The 15743-nt window shown below is 48.6% G+C and overlaps 1 protein-coding gene across 1 annotated transcript in view; it reads left to right on the forward strand.

Annotated features, from left to right (window-relative positions):
- NCKIPSD (NCK interacting protein with SH3 domain) overlaps positions 1 to 15743 on the forward strand; it is a 92805-nt gene that overhangs the window by 28420 nt on the left and 48642 nt on the right. The window contains exons 2-3 of the mRNA XM_075005143.1: positions 6582 to 6694; positions 10304 to 10505. Of these exons, the coding sequence (XP_074861244.1) occupies positions 6582 to 6694; positions 10304 to 10505 (315 nt within the window). The remainder of the gene's footprint in view (positions 1 to 6581; positions 6695 to 10303; positions 10506 to 15743) is intronic.

Genomic DNA, 15743 nt, shown 5'->3' on the forward strand with positions numbered 1-15743 from the left:
GAGCTATCTGAATCACCATCCCTTTTATGGATCTGATCAAGTGCTCGACCTCCTCCAGTTGTCAGGCTTTGGACGTTTAAGGGTACGCCTACGCTGCAGGTAGACACCTGCAGCTGGTCCATGCCAGCTGATTCTCGCCAGTGGGATTCTTTCTGCATGGCTATTATATTGCAGTAGAGAAGTGCTGGCTCCAGGTGCAGCCCAGCCTCTGGGATGCTCCCACTTGTCAGCCTCTGGAGCCCGGGCTCCAGTCAGAGAACAGCAGCGTGCGCAGCAATTAAACAGCCATGTCCTGACAGCCTGAGTGAGTCGGCACAGGCCAGCTGTGGGTTCTTAATTGCAGTGTAGAGGCACCCTAACGCTGATAGGCTGAAATTCTGCACGTTCCTGCTGGGAATGGGACCAGGCACTTGCTGGCCCAGAAGCCCTAGAAACCTACATTGCAATTAATGTCCCTGCGAGCCTGCGTCTTTCTGACACAGCCAGCTGCAAATGTCTAACGGTGCTGGTGACAAGCCCTGAATGCAAAGTACCAGTAAAAGGCCTGTATTGGTATTACTTACACCGTCACAAGTCCCTCACCTCCCAGCTAACTCTCTGCGTAGGAGTAGCAGTCAGTGATGTTCTTGTTTGCTGTCTGAAAATGGGTGGTGTGGTTTAACCCTTTCTCAGGTAATGAAGCACACATAGTGGCTAGAACTGGCTTTGCTGATGGGGGTCCAGGAACATTGTGGGGGGTGGTTGGGAGCTCACACCTAGTGAAAAGTTTGGGAACCACTGCACTAGAAGGTTAGACTGACCCAGCTGTGTTGCTCAGGGGGATGTGAAAAATCCACACGCCTGAGCAGTAGAGTTAAGCCAGCCTAAGCCCCCACGTAGCCGGCACAAATTTGACACACATTCCACCTAGTTCTCTCCTATCAGGGAGGTGGTTGTGCTGCAGTGAGGGGGGGAAGCCTCCTGTCACTGTAGCACCTGCAGTTGTACGGCTGCAGCAGTTTCCATGTCAACCTATCCTCAGTGCGGGCTGGGACCAGTATGCCCTCACCTTCTCCCTCCACGTGTGGAATGAATTTTTGTGTGAACGTGCACCTTCAGAAGAAACAAAAGCCTAGCGGCGTGCACTCTAACTAGCGGGGCAGCATTTGACTTTCTCCTTAGTGGCTGCAGAAGTGCACAGCTTCCAGGGAACGTTGGCCAGGACTTCGCCTTTTTGGGTATCCTCAGACTGGAGCTAATGGATGTATAACGAAATACCTCTGAGGAAGATGTCAGCAGTGGAGAACAGACTCTGTCTGGTTCTAAATGCACGAGCCTCTACTACCTGAGCGAAAAGAACCAGGTCTGCTAGAGCAAGGGCTGTAGCAGATTCATAAAACCCTTGTGTAGTCGAGCCAGCAGAGCGTAACAGAGCTGTGCTACTCTCATGTAGGCTATATGGGAATTAGCAGGGTGTGTGTAAGCCCCAGCTGAGACTGCTCTTCAGAAATGCTGCCCTCAGGCTCCTGAATCCCATAAATCCCCTGCATGGGGGGGGCATGCAGGTAATCGTCTCGAAGAACCACAGTTACTACACTAAGTAAATGCTCTTTTTAAAATACCCTGCAAAAAGCAGAGGGAAAATGAAGGCAGCTCAGGTATTTAAGTGCAAATATTGCGCTAGCATTTCTGAGATGGCTGCTGCTTAAGCTGTGGGGGGAAAAGAATTTCTAGTGCAACATTTCAGTCCTAACTAGGAATTTGACCTGCATGGTGCTTTCTGACTGCGCAGAATTTTTCTCCCGGAGGACCCTGGCCTTGCCAATCCCCTTTTGCTTTGCCTCAAGAAATGTGTGGGTGCCTTATGATAGCCGTTCCTAGCTAGTCAGAGGATTTAAGGTGCGAATATGTTATCATTCTGATTGTTGTGGCAGTGCTCAGGGGTGAGTGAGGAGGAGTGGGACTCCACCGTGCTAGGCACGGTACAAATGCAGAGTATGAGAGTCTCCTGCCCTGAAGATACTGTAGTCTTAACAGCCCTGTCACCCAAAGGCTAGGGTGAGGTACAAGCAGAGTTAACAATGTGGCAGATTGCAAATGTCATGTTAGTGCTGAGGCTGCCTTTGGTTGGTTCAGCCCTTTCAATGAATTAGTTGGATGACAAGACAAGGGGATGGACAGGGCAGGAGAAACTGGAGCCAGCAGCCAATAAGGGCAAAGAACGCCACACACTTACACAGCATTGCAAACAAGTTGTTTAAAGGACCAAAGGAATAGTCCTTGGCCTGAAGCACTTCCAGTCTAAGTGAAAATACAAGTGAGCAGAGATGGACTCAAAGTCCTGGCCTTTGGTGGGGTTTTGAGAGATGAGTCATGGAGTGTCACTTGGTGGTAGTGTGTGCTTTGAGGAAGGCCCAGGGATTGTTGTAATTGTGTGGCTTGTGAATGAGGCACTGAATGGATGTTCTGGGAGTGGAGTGCAGTGCTGGGTAGCAAGCCCTTTGGTACCAGTCCAGTGATGGTACTGAGGGAAGTGTGGAATCACACTGTCAACCAGGACATCTGGAAGCAGTTCAGGAGCTGTTAAAAGGGGAACTGCTGGCAGCTTTCAGAGAAGTAGCCCTCTCGCCTCTGCGGAGGGATGTGCTGAAGAGCTCCTTCCTATTCTGCTTTTCCCTATGCCGGGGGGGGGGAGTACAGCTAAGTCTTCTCCGAACGTGCCATGCCTCCTCTGAAATGCTTCGTCTCCTCCCTTCCCCTACCCCATATGTTCCAGTGAGCCTTGCTTTGGCTTTTAAATTAGATCGCTCATTAGCGGTGGAAAAGCCTGCAGGAGGAAGGGAAGGGTTTGGGGGGCTTTCTCCCAGGGTTCATGCTGGGCTGCTAGAGGTGGTTCAGTCCACATCTGTGGTATTTAATGAGCAGTTATTTGTTTCCTAAAATACACTCCCTGCTGCTTTCTTATTGCTCGTTGTACAAGAAAACTAAAAATGGTCTTCTGAAAAAATGGAGGGTTTGAGAGGCACTTTCATTCCCTGCCTTGTTTTTCAGTGTTGTCTCCAGGTTGCTGTAAATACACTTTTGCCTTAGTAATTTAATCAATGCATAAATAATGCATAGGGTGTTATCAGAGCCTGCACACCAGCCCTGTGGAGGCAGCGCATTCAACCCCTGTGGCAAGGGATTGCCTTGTGCTGCTTTGCACCAACCCCCTTGCCACTCCTCCCATGGTCAGTTAAGGTGTATCCTTGATGAGCTTCCAAATGCTCTTTGGCCAAATAAATGGTTTCTGTGGCTTGGGCAGGGGGATGTGCAATCATTTTTGATAGGGGGCCACTCCTGAACTTTGGTAGGTGGTCAAGTGCCACACTTCTCGGTGGAGGGGGTGTGGGCTCTGGGATTGAGATGGGGTGCAGAAGGGAGCTTGGGATGCGGGATTGACATGCGGAGTAGGGCGTGGGGTCCACGAGGGCGTTCGGTTGACGGAGGGGGTTATGACCTGGGGCTGGGTGTTGCAGGGCATGGACTGGGAGGGATGTAGCAGCAGGTAAAGAGCAGGCTGAGATGAGAAATTGTGTTGTACTGGCCCCTCCCCTCCCCAGCAACATTTCTCAGCTCCCCTTGCCTGGGTCTGTGAGCTGCTTGCGTCTCCGGAGAAATCTTTCTGCTCGCATTGGCCACCTGCACTGAAGTGGGAATGCAGGCAGTGGTGTTCAGTGGTCAGCACACTCCCGAGCTATCTGTGCTTGAGTTCTACTATTGACTTGCTGTGACCTTGCACAAACAACTCACTGGTACACGACCTGCCCTGTGATTAAAAGTCAGGCTTGTGTGATGATCAGTGTTCCTTGTAAGTTGGAGCTTGGCTGGCTACCCACCCAGGGCTACGTCTACACGTGCAGCCAACATCGAAATAGCTTATTTCGATGTTGCGACATCGAAATAGTCTATTTCGATGAATAACGTCTACACGTCCTCCAGGGCCGGCAACGTCGATGTTCAACTTCGACGTTGCTCAGCCCAACATCGAAATAGGCGCAGCGAGGGAACGTCTACACGTCAAAGTAGCACACATCGAAATAGGGATGCCAGGCACAGCTGCAGACAGGGTCACAGGGCGGACTCAGCAGCCAGCCGCTCCCTTAAAGGGCCCCTCCCAGACACAGTTGCACTAAACAACACAAGATACACAGAGCTGACAACTGGTTGCAGACCCTGTGCCTGCAGCATAGATCCCCAGCTGCCGCAGAAGCAGCCAGAAGCCCTGGGCTAAGGGCTGCTGCCCACGGTGACCATAGAGCCCTGCAGGGGCTGGAGAGAGAGCATCTCTCAACCCCCCAGCTGATGGCTGCCATGGAGGACCCAGCAATTTCGACGTTGCGGGACGCAGATCGTCTACACGGTCCCTACTTCGACGTTGAACGTCGAAGTAGGGCGCTATTCCTATCTCCTCATGAGGTTAGCGACTTTGACGTGTCGCCGCCTAACGTCGAAGTTAACTTCGAAATAGCGCCTGATGCGTGTAGACGCGACGGGCGCTATTTCGAAGTTGGTGCCGCTACTTCGAAGTAGCGTGCACGTGTAGACGCAGCTCAGGAGTGATTCAGGTTCCACCCAGCTGATGATCGGCACGCCCACAGCCACCCCCAGTGGTGAGCGTGTGCTTCTACTGGCGGTGCACGTCCACACATGCCGTGGCGCACAGAACAATAGTTATCACCTGTGTCTGGAAAAAGAGGGAACGTTGGTAATGAGCGTCAGGCCCTTAGAACGCTTCACCTGGAAGGTGCTGACTGTGTGTAGTCTTAATAGACAAAACCTTCCAGAAATAGAGGCCATCTAGGCTCCTTCCATTCCTTGCAATGCAAGTCGTTTGGCTGTGGCCTACTTTGCCTCGTGTGGCCAGCATCTAGCCCAAGTTGCATAGCATGGTGTCTGCCTCCATCTGTACCACGTGGGTTGGGGGAAGTGGATCTAGGATTTGACTTGATAAAATCATGGTGCAAAACAACTGGGGAACAGAATGTCCCAAGCCGTGTTAAAGGTTGAATGAGCAGTAGCTGCAGCTAAGATTCATCCTGGTACTTTTATTAAAAGTCATGGGCAGGTCATGGGCAGTAAACAAAAATTCACGGCCGGTGACCTGTCCATGACTTTTACTATATACCCTGACTAAACCTTGGTGGGAGGGGGGGTGCCAAAGGTGCCCATGGGAGGGGAGGGGTGCAGTCCAGGGGGGCACTGCGGGTGCTTGCAGTGGGGAATTGCAGCCCAAGTAGATACCATTGGGGCTGGACCAGGCTCCATGCCAGGTTCCTGGGAAGCAGCAACCCCAGCTGCTAGCACCACGTGCTGCATCTGTCCTGCCCCAAATCCTGGTTCTGCACCTCCCATTGGCCAGGAACCATAATTTGTGGCCAATGGGAGCTGCAGGCGCAGTGTCTGCAGGCAGATGCAGCATGTGGAGTGAGGAGCTGAGCTCCCCAGACGATCATTGCCATGCACCTCACCTCTGAGCTTCCCCATGCCCAGGCTCCTGCTTCTGGGAGATGGGGTAAAGCAAGACTGCCCCAGCAATGGGTGGTACATCAGGTCTGGGGGCTGCCTGAGCTGCTCCGGTGGCTGCAGAAGTCACAAAGGTCATGAAAAGTCGTGGAATTGGTGATCTCCGTGACAAGCACAGAGCCTGGGCAGTAATTCAGCTCTGCTAAGGAAACTGCTTCAGTTTTCAGTTCGACCCGTGCTGTGCGGTATTGTTTTCCTGAATGCACAGCCACTGTGTATGAGAAACTTATGCCTCTTCCAAGGCTTTGGACGTGGTCTGACTGAGGAATTAGATGTTTTCTGGCGCTTTTCATCTTGAAAAGCGGCTGCAATATTTAAAATAACAGGGAAGAAAATGTGCTGAGCTGGCAGGCAGGCATGTAACTAGAAGAGTAAATGATACAATATTCACTTAAGTGGGAATCTGGAAAAGTCATTCCAGCAGCAAAATTAATAAGAAAACTCACTAGAAAATATGTGAAGGGCAAATGGTGCTGTAGCCAAGTGGCAGGAAAGGGTCTCCAGATTCTTGGTGGTCATGCTCCTCCAGAGGTGGGAAAGTGTCGCAGATTGCCATGAGCATACTGCAGACGGTGCGGTGCAGTAAAAACGCAAAAGCTTACTGTTGCAGTCTGAATGTGGAATTGATCCGAAGAGCTGTTTTGTGCTCTTTGTGATTGATCTTCATCTAATGACTTGTTGGAATTCAGGACCCAGAAGGCAAGTGCATGGAGCTTTGTGTGTTTTTCATCTCTAATAATAAATCTTGACCAGACAGAATCCATTTTGTGTGCACCTGCCCATTTTTGAAAAAACAATCTTTAAAAAGTTGATTCTTCAGAGGTAATGAATTGACCAGGACAGTTGGCGCTGGGTATAATCCCATGCCACAGTTCTGAGCATTGACAGCCTTTCTCTCTTTCTGCTAGTTGTCCGAGTTCTCTGCCCTACCTGGTCCTGTGGATTTCTTATACCATCAGCTTCGCTTACCATGACGTGTGATGGAAAGGAGCCTGAAAATGCAGACGTGGTCACATGTAGTGTGTTGTGTTCTTTAGGTGCTGGAACAAGATGTGGTTTTGCAGTCCATTGACCGAGCTATTGAGGCTATCCACAATGCAGCGATGAAGAATGGAGGCAAATACAACTTGGAGCAGAGAGATGTACTCCAGTAAGTACAGCAGGTAGCTGGGACAAGAGCCCACGCTAAGTCCCAAAGAGGCAGAGAAGAGCGAACTCCGTGGTACAGCCATGGGATGTGGTTATTTAGTGTTCCAATTCTGGGTGTGGTAAATAAGAGAGGGCTGGATTGGTGTTTGGTCGTTGGAGCCCAGCTGGTGCTAAGCAAGCAATGGACTGCTGGCCGGGAGCTCTCCACCTCACTGATGTGAGAGAGAGGTGACGCGCAGCTGAGTGTCCAGTCACCACTGCAGCGCCCTCTCGATCTCTGCCCACAATTCCCTTTTCCTCCAACCAAAGCAGCTTCTCCGAATCACTGGGCACCTGTCAACCAAGGTAACCTACCACATCTACAAGAAGTTTGCTTGAGAGCTTGTTCTCTGAGCGTGAGGAGGATGTGTGGGCATGGGAAGGAGAAATGCTCTGGTTCAGTTTCAGTCCAGACCAAGGGGCAGATTTTTCACCTTTTTGGCCGCTCCAGTTCTCGGATGCGACTGCTTTGCTGGTTTGTTTCTGCCGGCCCCCAGGGTCTTGGGTCTCTTGGCTTCTACGCCCTTATGATGACACCAAGATGACACCAAGTTGTTCAGGACAGTCAGAAGCAAAAGGGATTGTGAAGAACTACAAAAAGATCTCAGCAAACTGAGTGATTGGGCAGCAAAATGGCAAATGAAATTTAATGTGGGTAAGTGTAAGGTAATGCATGTTGGAAAAAATAACCCAAATTACACGTACTACATGATGGGGTCAAATTTAGCTACGACAGATCAGGAAAGGGATCTTGGAGTTATAGTGGATAGTTCTCTGAAGACATCCACGCAGTGTGCAGCGGCAGTTAGTAAGGCAAATAGGATGTTAGGAATTATTAAAAAAGGGATCGATAATAAGACAAAAGATATCATACTTCCCCTATATAAAACTATGGTACGCCCACATCTCGAGTACTGCGTGCAGATGTGGTCTCCTCACCTCAAAAAAGATATATTGGCATTAGAAAAGGTTCAGAAAAGGGCGACTAAGATGATTAGGGGCTTGGAAAGGGTCCCATATGGGGAGAGGCTAGAGAGACTGGGACTTTTCAGTTTGGAAAAAAGGCGATTGAGGGGCGATATGATAGAGGTATATAAAATCATGAATGGTGTGGAGAAAGTGAATATAGAAAAATTATTTACCTTTTCCCATAATACAAGAACTAGGGGACACCAAATGAAATTGATGGGTAGTAGGTTCAAAACTAATAAAAGGAAATTTTTCTTCACACAGCGCACAGTCAACCTGTGGAACTCCTTGCCCGAGGAGGCTGTGAAGGCCAGGACTCTATTAGGGTTTAAAAAAGAGCTTGATAAATTTTTGCAGGTTAGGTCCATAAATGGCTATTAGCCAGGGATAAAGTATGGTGCCCTAGCCTTCAGAACAAGGGCAGGAGATGGATGGCAGGAGATAAATCACTTGATCATTGTCTTCTGTTCTCCTTCTCTGGGGCACCTGGCATTGGCCACCGTCGGCAGATGGGATGCTGGGCTTGATGGACCTTTGGTCTGACCCAGTATGGCCGTTCTTATGTTCTTATAGTTAAATCTGCTTTTGATTAAAACAGGAACAAAAGAACATCTTTCCCCTAAAGCCAGTGATACAATATTGAGGTCAAAGCTCATTGTTTCTTTTTTACTTTGGCCTTTGATCCTCCACGGTGAGAAATCTGTCTAACCTGGGGATGGTGGAGAAATTGTAACTTCTACAGCTGCTGCCCAGCTAGTGGCCCTGAAACACTTGGGCATTTTCTAGCTCACTCAGAGAAGTGATGCTTCAGCATCATGACATTACTACGAAGCAGAGGTGGAAAATGTACCCAAAAAGGTACTTGAGTAACAGCGCAGCTGCCGGATTAGGGGTGTGGGTGGGGAGATGTACTTAAGCACAAGTCGCTGGTGTCTTCTGGAAAACTCCTTGAGTAAAAGCACGTGTTGCATCTTGATTGTACTCAAGTATTCAGAAGCAAAAGCAGCTGCACTTTTACTCAAGTAACTTGTGGGGTCTTTTTCTCACCTCTGCAACAAAGTGGTTTCAAGGCTGAATTTGCCAAATACTTCACGTAAAGGAGAGTACGCAGCCAGTACAATGGTGCAGAGCTCTTTGCCCTGAAATAAAAACCCACCTGAATGGTGGTGGTCTCTGCACAGCGCATGGCTCACACCTCCTCTCGCTGTGTAATCTGAGTTGACTTTATGGCTCCACATGCAGTGGGCTAGATCCCTTACACACTGATGATTTCTGTAGGTGTGTCTCTCCCCCTGCTTCCCGCCCCCAACACAATCGTTTGTGTAGCTGTTGGCTCAGAGAACGGCGTCTCTAGATATTTTCTCAGCTGCAGACAATGGACCTCAGCCCCTTGCATCCCTCAAAAACCAAACAGATCACTGCTTTGTATGCCCCATGGTTTTCTCCATGGGAGAGAGTTTGAGGGTGAATCGATCCACGTGGGACAAACATCAGCCATGTTGCTTAACGAACTTGCGGAAGGCTCTGAGACACTGCAGTTCTGAGGACAGTCTAAGAACTTGTGTGGGATGCGACGAATCTCTGTTGCCTTCAGCGGGCCGTGGCTGTAGGGTGATACTCTGATAGCCCACTCCTGGGGAATGAAGAAAGTGGCATTTAAAGGTGGAAAGAGGCTGAATTGGTGCCCAGAGCTTGCTGAAGTTGGGTTTCGCTGGGAGGAGCATGTTGGGGATTTGATGTATTTTTTTTCTTTCCTTCATGGCTTAAAAACATAAATCTCTTTGAATGAGTAAAGTTCATGCTTGAGAGAGGGACATGAGAGCAATGTGTGTCTGTAATACACCATTAACGGTTCCTTGCTATGAGACTTTTTGATACCTTACGTTCGGGTTTGAGGTGTATTTGCTTCACCTGCAGTCACTCAATCACGGGCATTGTGAGGGAGCTGTGGAGCTAGGTACACGCAAGTCTCAAGCATGTGGCATAATAACTAGCCCTCAGCACCATGAAGTGGAGATATGTCTCCTGTGAATCAGGGTTCACAAGTCACATGCTTTTTACAATGACCCTTCCTTCCTCTCCAAGAGGTGCTTCCTCAATACAGTAAACTCTTTCATATCCCGCGTTCTATCATCTGGAACTCCTCAAATAGCCAGTATTTTAACCATAAGTAAAGTTTAGTTACATTTTTCTGTAAGTAGAGTATAGTGAGAGTAAATTCAAATAAATACAGCAAACACAGTATATATTTACAGTGTACAGTACTGCTGTTGTTGGTAAGTAAGGTACTCTGCATACATTTTTGTTTGTTTCTTAATATCTAATCTTGTTTTTCTTTAGTGTTCTGCATTGCTAGGTGTACCTCTCTGTTATCCAGAACATTTGAATACCCAGCAGCCTCTCTGTCCCGGGGCTGCCGGTTATGAAGGAGTTTACTGTAGTTCAGTGGAGATGGATGCATTCCATCCTCGGTGAAGATTCTCCCTGTGGAGACATATGTTGCACCCACAGTCCTGTGTCGGACTTAAGTTCCTTGGCAATGGGGACTGTGTCATTGTTTCCTCCATGTCCCTAATGCCCCTGTTCCCACTTCCTCTGCCAGGAAACTGATTCATCATCGGAAGGAAACTGTGTCACGCAAAGGTCACTCGCCAGCGAGTCAGGGAACGATTATGACCCCCTCCTCCAGTGATCACCATTTGGATTTAGCCCGACAGCCCAACGGCATGTGCCGGACAGGATACGAGCGACACCACAGCCTGCCAAACACAGAGATCCAGGAGGATGATGAAGGCCTTTACCAGGTAACCCCATGTTGACCATCTTACTTAAAGGGCCCCTCCCTCTTTTATCAGACATAATTTTCCTTTATTGTTTCAGTTGCACTTGTTGCCTCGAATTACAGCGTAGTTCGACTGTTTGCTGCTATACAGTCACTGGGTCCCATCCCAGGCATGGCTGCTATGACCCCGTGTGTGCATTGTGTAAATAGAGCATATTGGGATCCCTAGCCATAAGGAATAAGGGGAGAAAACCCCTGGAAATGTGGCTTAAAAGCACAATTCTGTCTACTTGGAACAAAGTTATTGTGAGCCCTCAAGTCTTCAAAGATGCAGACCAGGATGAAGATAGCAGCGACTGCTCGGGGTAGATTGTGGTTGTATGGTAGGAGGTAGCCAAGCAATGGGAGTTTCCTTCATCGAGACAGGACATGTCAGTGTAGGGTTTGCTGCGTCCGTCCAAGACAGGAGCATTTATGCCGGCACCACTTCCCTGTCATGGCTGATAGGTGGGGCTTGTTACTGACTTAATGAGGAAACATAAGTTTGTGGTGGTAGAAAGCGGCAGGTGTACAGCAGGGGTCAGTGACCGCCAGCATGGCTGCCAAAAGTGGCGCGTGAGCAGATTTTCATTGGCACACGAGGCAGGAGCTCAGCCCTGCCCCTCTTCCCTCATGGAGCCGGAAGCTTGCTCAAAGCCAGGCTGCCTGGGGATTAACAAAAGAGCAGCTAATGCTACCAACCGCCACCTAAGCGGTAAAGGTCTGCATCTTTATTTATTTATTAACAAAGCTGTTGTAAGTAGGACTATTAGTGACTTTACAAAGTATCACTGGCACTTGGACCATATCAAGCTCAAAAGGTCAAATTTCAGCACTCTGCCTCAGAAGGGTTGCTGGCCTCTGGTGTACAGGCTCTGTAACAAATCCCTTCTTTCTCTGCCCACTCCTCTGTCCTGTAGGCAGCCAACCCAACCCAGTCCTGAAGCCCTCTGAAAAGGGAGAAACCAGCTTTGCTGTTTTAGGATAGCCAGGTGGTCGGACAAACCTCCAATTCCTGCTGAATCTCCATCATCTGTTATATGACCCCCTCTGGCTTCAGGGAAGAGCTCAAGGAACAGAAATTGTTTGACTGACAAAGGGGGCCCAGATCGGGATATTTCTGATCTGTTCTGAAAATACCAAACAGAGCAGAAATAGCTTATTCCCACCTGGGGCCAAAAGAGCAGAACCCACACTACCTTGTCTGTGAGGTCACTTCTTTCTCTCCGCTTCTGAAGGTGCCTGGGGAGGAAAAGTTGCATTTTAAATCCTTTACTGTGGCATTGGAGAGGCAGGGAGACAACTTTTAAGTGCTTTTAGGTTTCTTCAGTCCTGTTGTGACACATACTGTAAGGTTGGGAAGATCTTGGTGGTGGCTTACATTTCAACAGTGATGCTGCCTCCTTGCATCTCAGCGACTGAACTGAAGGGAGAATATAGCTGGACAGTTAATTCACCAGCCTAAGAGAGTTATATGACGGCCGCTTCCTACTTAGGAGAAAGAATCTGGAACACTTTACTGGAGTTACATCTCTGCTATAGTTAAGGGTAAGGCGGACTTTCTGTTTAAAATGTCTGTTCTAAGTGTGCTAAAATTAATTTGGCTAATGAAATATAGGGTGTCATGAGTAATCCAGATTTGGGACCATTTAACCCAGGTATTTGTGAGAGGCAACCCATGCGGGGAAAGACAGCTTTTCTAAGGGTTGACATGTTCTTTGCTGGTGGAGCTCCAGCGAGGGCTCAGATCATTGTACCTGGGTGGGTTGGTGTCTTAAGGGTTATCCCGGCAGAGTGCTTGACAGTCACCAGCCTGTGAGGGAAGCTTGCGTCAGAAAGCTTGCCTGACTGCAGAAGCAGACTCTGAGTCCTATGCCTTGTTGCCCAAGTAATGGAATACAGTGAGGGTTTTTAAGGAGTTAGTCTCTCGCGGCATGTGATCTCTGCATTGCAGGACCTGGGTGTCTCGGAGTGTGTGTTAGTCATCAAACCTGAGCACTACCTCGACTATTCCTTAATCCCCATCTCCACATGAGCTGGAGTGGGGACCAGTGAAAGTATCACAGATTTACCACCTGTCCAAAACCTGAGAAAATGAATAATTAAGCTGCACACCATCCTGCCTGCAGTCGGGGGACTGTTCAGTGTGTGGTAGGAGTATGGCCTGATTGGGGGAGAGGGGACAGTCTGAATGCACCTCAGATGAGGCTGGGGAAGCCTGGCTGATGCAGGGGCAGGAATCCCACCTCACAGTGGGAGTGGGGGCCCCAGCTCAGTATTCAGCTTGTATTACACAGCCAAGGCTGTGTGTGGCTCTCCAGCAGCCCTTGTAAGCCACCTGCAAAGTACGTAAGCAGCAGCAGAGTAGGACAGGAGGCTGCAAGGAGCAGCTTCTTACAGGTCAGTGGCTTCTGTAGTGCCAGCTAATGGCTTTATAGGCTGGTAAAGGTGGGGGGAGCAGGACAGTGCACAGGGGACTAGGTGTTGCAGAGCGTGGTGGGGCAGAGAATGAGACACACACAACAGTCTTTCTCTCTTTCCCTTTCCCCTTCCCCTTAAAATTACTGTCCCCGTTGTGCAATAACACTGGGAAGGGTTTGGAAGGAAAGACAAGATGAGATGTTTCCCTGGCCTTGGCAGCGGTACATTGCAAATATCTGAGATCACGACAGTTGTTCCCATTCCACTCTAACGAAGTGTACAAGAGAGGGCAGGAGCACGGAATCTCAGAGCAGTTGTGCAGCCTTGTCGGGAAACCACTGGGACGAGACTGTTCCTAACTCTACCACTGGCTTGCTGGGTGACCCTCAAGAAATCCCTGCTGCGCCTCAGTTTCCCATCTGTAAAACATAGTTATTGATGTAGTTTCTTCTGGTCTAGTGATAAAGAAAAGCGTTGTAGAAAATTAGGTCTTTCAGTTCCTACCTAGTCACAGCAGCACGTCAGCTGAGAACATCGCTGAGAACAACTACTGGCTCTTAAACACATCTCTTTCTATTTAAAAATAGGAAATTAAGTGGTAGAAGGGTTTATTAATGCGGAGTTCATGTTGCCTGGCAATAGCTTGTACCCTTCTAGCACGTCAAGTTAAGCAAAACTCAGACTTCTGAAAATCAGGAAATGTGGAGTTAAGGTAAAGTCCCAGTAACCTTAACTCTGCCCCCTTTGACTTAAGCCCTGACACACGCACTCCCACTATCTTTTCCTATAGCGGAGAGGTGCTAACTGCATTATTCCTATTCTCAAACACCGAGCCTGCTCTCTGCACAGAATACTACACTTAACATTTTAAGGACCACTTCTATAATCCTTTCACACTTGTACACAGGATGCTATCTAAACCAATCTCGCATTAACTCCACAGTCTGTTCTCATATCCCACTTCACTACTGCCAGTACCCAGGGCAGAAGACCTCAATGCCCTGATACCAGCAGCCCGCACAGTTCTGTATTGAAATAGTGTAGACTGGAATCTCAAGGTACACATGCACCTCTGTGCTTTGATAGCACACATGGGAGGGACTCAGACCCAGTTCTCCTCATATCACAGTCACTGCTCTTCCAAGCTTCTCTGGTTTGTTTCTCTGCCATTCAGTACAGCTATGCCCAACACAGTAAAGTGGATACAGATTATTACCAGGGGCTAATCCTAGTTGGGTGTGGGCAGAGTTAAGGTTATGTGGGTCTTTACTTCAACTCTGTATTTCCTGATTTTTCAGAAGTGAGTTTGGCTGAAGTCAGTGTTCTAGGACACGAGTTACCATCAAGCCACCTTGAACTCTCTCTCCACAAAGTTTTTGGCCCTTTTAATTTTGACTTCTGGACACATTAGAGAAGCCTTGAAGCCTTAAATTGGCTGAGCGATGAAGCCTGCTCTTTGTTTATGCTCAGCAAATTACTTTCCTGGGTATAAACTGTGTTCCTGCTCTTCAAGGCTTTAGTAGATACAGTAGTGACCATCTCAGCAAACATTTGCTAAAGGAATAAATTATGCTCGTTTTAAAAACGAGCACAAGAGCTGGCTCAGCATGCTGAGAATAGGACAGCTTCGGAGTTTGGGAACAATCCTAAGCTCTCATTACCCAGCCTAGTGGGATGAAAGTGTCATTCTGCAGTGTCCTCTGCCCTCCCCAGGCAGAAGCACCGATTTGTTCCTGTAGCGCTCCTGCCCTCTTTGTCCAGAGAGAATCCTGCATGTGTCTGTAAGCAGAAAGGGTGAGAACTGAATGCTCTGGGAGTCCCTCACCCTTGCAGAGGAGTCCTGCCTCTGAGCCCTACTGCTGGGAAGAGGTATCCTGCTGAGATTCTTTCAGGGGTCTGCCTGGAAGCTTTTTTTGTTCGCATCTCTACATGCCAGGTATTAGATCAATTCTTGCTCAGCCTTATCTTGCTGGCTGCTGGAAGGGAAAGGGGCTTCACCAATAGCCACAGCCTGTTCTAAGCCCCTGAGCTGCTTGGTGCCAGAGGTGGAGAATGTACCCCCAAAAGTTACTTGAGTAAAAGTACATCTGCTTTGGGAGGAATGTACTTAAGTATACATTCTGGTGTCCCTCTGGGAAACTACTTGAGTAAAAGTACTCGCAAGCACACACCCACACGTCACATCTAGATTCTACTCAAGTATCCAGAAGTGAAAACAGCTGCACTTTTACTCAGGTGACTTTTTGGGTACTTTTTCCACCCTTGCTTGGTGTCCAGTGTGGACAGGAGTGAGAAAGGAAGTATCTGTTGTTCTGTCCCTCTTCCAGACGCTCCTTATTTGGAATTGTACCTGTGCTGCTTTGCTACCAATCAGCAGGATCACAGTTGTGAGGGGAAGCCTTTGAGATGTGATCATGGCAGGGCCGTCTTCTGGAGTGTGCAGACAGAGAATGCCCAGCACCCTTGCTGTTGTTCACAGCTTTGCCAAACAGAAGAGGTGCTGGGTGTGCTCTCAGTACACTCTGGAAGAAGGCCATGTGTAGATCACATTTCCTTCAAAACTGGAAGGACTCAAGGCTTATTTTTAAAGAACCTGAAAGAAATGGTTAGATTCAGTGGTTTTATCTTGTCTCCTCTTGGCAGGAAAGGTTTCCAGAGCTCCATGTTATGTTCCATGGCACCTTGCTGTACAAACGCTGCTTTTATAATAGTTGGGATCAAGTATCTGACAGGTTTGATAGGGTCGTTGGGGGCAGAGCAGAGACCTCGAATGACCCTTTTCCCTATCTGCCCCCAAATT

This window comes from Carettochelys insculpta, chromosome 11 (assembly GCF_033958435.1).
Source record: "Carettochelys insculpta isolate YL-2023 chromosome 11, ASM3395843v1, whole genome shotgun sequence".
NCBI classification, from domain to species: Eukaryota; Metazoa; Chordata; order Testudines; family Carettochelyidae; genus Carettochelys; species Carettochelys insculpta.